Below are 2,252 nucleotides of genomic sequence, written 5' to 3' on the forward strand. Positions count from 1 at the left end.
TCAGCATAATAATCCCCTCCAAGGGTCAGTAGCCCCCCAGCCCCCTATAATGTGTGGCGGGGATCCCCTCCTTCATATTGCGGGGGCAGTGACAGGAGACCCCTTATATCAGGCATGTTACCCCCTGATAATGATGGAGACAGAGGAGATCGGGGGAGCAGAAAGCAGAGCTGGTCACATTACAGCGGGATTTCCCACTGTCGCCGCTCAGAAGCCCCCCGTGACTGTAATGGAGGAGGGGAGACCCCTGCCAGCCGGGCGGCCGCACACAGGGGGCGCACCGCTACTTTCCGGGGGGAATAACCCACTTTTCTCCCGGCGAGGAAACACAAGCAGAGAGCCGAGGAGTGACAGCTGTGTGGAGGGGCGGCAGAAAGTCCTGATCCCACCAATAAGAAGAGGGGTGTGTCCTCCTGTCAGCAGCCAATGGCAGCGCAGCCGGGAGAGTATATAAGCGCAGAGCTTGGCTCTCCCCGCAATGTTACACGTTGTTGTAGTGCAGGAAGATGGCAGAGACCGCCCCAGCAGCAGCCCCTCCCGCAGCGGAGCCCGCCGCCAAGAAGAAGCAGCCTAAGAAGGCGGCAGCCGGAGGAGGAGCCAAGAAAGGCAGCAAGAAGCCTTCCGGCCCCGCCGTGTCCGAGCTCATCCTCAAGGCCGTGTCCGCCTCCAAAGAGCGCAGCGGGGTCTCCCTGGCCGCCCTGAAGAAGGCTCTGGCTGCCGGAGACTACGATGTGGAGAAGAATAACAGCCGCCTCAAGCTGGCCATCAAGGGCTTGCTGACAAAGGGCAGCCTCGTCCATGTCAAAGGCACCGGCGCCTCCGGATCCTTCAAGGTCAGCAAGAAGGAGGCAGCCGGCAAAGAGCACAAGAAGCCGGCGGCGGCCAAGAAGAAGCCAGCGGCTGCCGCCAAGCCTAAGAAGCCGGCTACTGCCAGGAAGCCCAAAGTCGCCAAGTCCCCGAAGAAGCCTAAGAAAGCCCCCAGCGCCGCCAAGAAGAGCCCCGCTAAGAAGGCGGCCAAGAAACCGGCGGCAGCTGCTGCCAAGAAGCCCAAAGCTGCCGCTAAACCCAAGAAAGCCGCCAAGAGCCCCGCTAAGAAGGCAGCCAAGCCTAAGGCCGCCAAAAGCCCGGCAAAGAAGGCAGCCAAGCCCAAGAAGGCCGCTCCAAAGAAGAAATAAGCAGCAGCTCGGCTCTCCAGAAACACAAAGGCTCTTTTCAGAGCCACCCACATTTTCCCTGAAGGGCTGCTGTACATTCCCGAGTATATGTTGTTAGCAGGTGTGCAGTGACTCCCTAGTAAGGTGCAGCTCTTCCTCTGCATGGGAGAGGCGCCATACACGCTGCGGGGGTCACACAATCGGGGGAAGTGGGGATCGCTTCATTCTATTTCTATTATATTCTATTTTTAGCTGCATTTAATCGAATGTAGGGTTCACCACCGGAAATAGTTTATCCATGTCTAGATAATGCTGCGGTTACAATTAGGAAATTTTGCGTTCCGCATCGTGTGAAACAAAGTTTCTTCTTTAAAATTTCCTCTGATGGAAAAAAACAAATCAGTGGCTGATGGTAGATATTGCACTAGCTTTACATAAACCCACATCACACCCACCAGCAATACCGTCTACTAAACGGATAATTTGGGCGCCCGTAGGTAAAGACTTTTTCTCGGCTATAGTATAGCCAGACATTTGAGCGCCCGATATAAATGGTGGAGACCGGATTTGCAGTAGCGGAACTCTATGGGGCGCAGCTCCAGTACCCGGGGCCCTGACTGAGTAGCTTTTATTGGTGTGGCTATTCTGACATAAGCTATCTGTCTGGTACATTTCTGCCCGGCTAACATGTGGGGGCGGCTCTGATCCAAGTTATAGAATTGCCGGGTGCCCACACGTCTATGCAGGATAAATACTACACATACCTATGCCCAAGCAGAAAGGTGCCTTTTCCTACATGGTATATATAAATAGCGGAGCTAGGTGAGGGGGACATAAAAAAAAAATTGCTATGAGCGTCACAGGGGTCCTACATGCTCATAGTTGCCAAAACATTCGTCCTGAGCGATATCTGGAGAAATTGCAGTATGTGTAGCGCATACCGGTTACTCTGCGTGTAAACGAGGAAAGGGAAATGCGAGAAATGTCTGCTCTGGGTCGCACGATCAGTGAAAGATCTCTTTACCATCCGGTGATCCGTGCGGCTGATCTTCCCCATCGTATAGCTTTAAGCAGCAAATCCTTTGAAAAAAAGTTGGG

The 2,252-nt window shown here is 54.1% G+C and overlaps 1 protein-coding gene across 1 annotated transcript; it reads left to right on the forward strand.

The window, feature by feature from the left end:
- Positions 1-506: 506 nt before the first annotated feature.
- LOC137535153 (histone H1A-like) lies at positions 507-1,175 on the forward strand. Its single transcript, XM_068256969.1, has one exon. It carries the CDS (start codon positions 507-509, stop codon positions 1,173-1,175), a length of 669 nt encoding a protein of 222 aa, XP_068113070.1.
- The last annotated feature ends 1,077 nt before the right edge of the window (positions 1,176-2,252 follow it).

Source organism: Hyperolius riggenbachi, chromosome 10, assembly GCF_040937935.1.
Source record: "Hyperolius riggenbachi isolate aHypRig1 chromosome 10, aHypRig1.pri, whole genome shotgun sequence".
NCBI classification, from domain to species: domain Eukaryota; kingdom Metazoa; phylum Chordata; class Amphibia; order Anura; family Hyperoliidae; genus Hyperolius; species Hyperolius riggenbachi.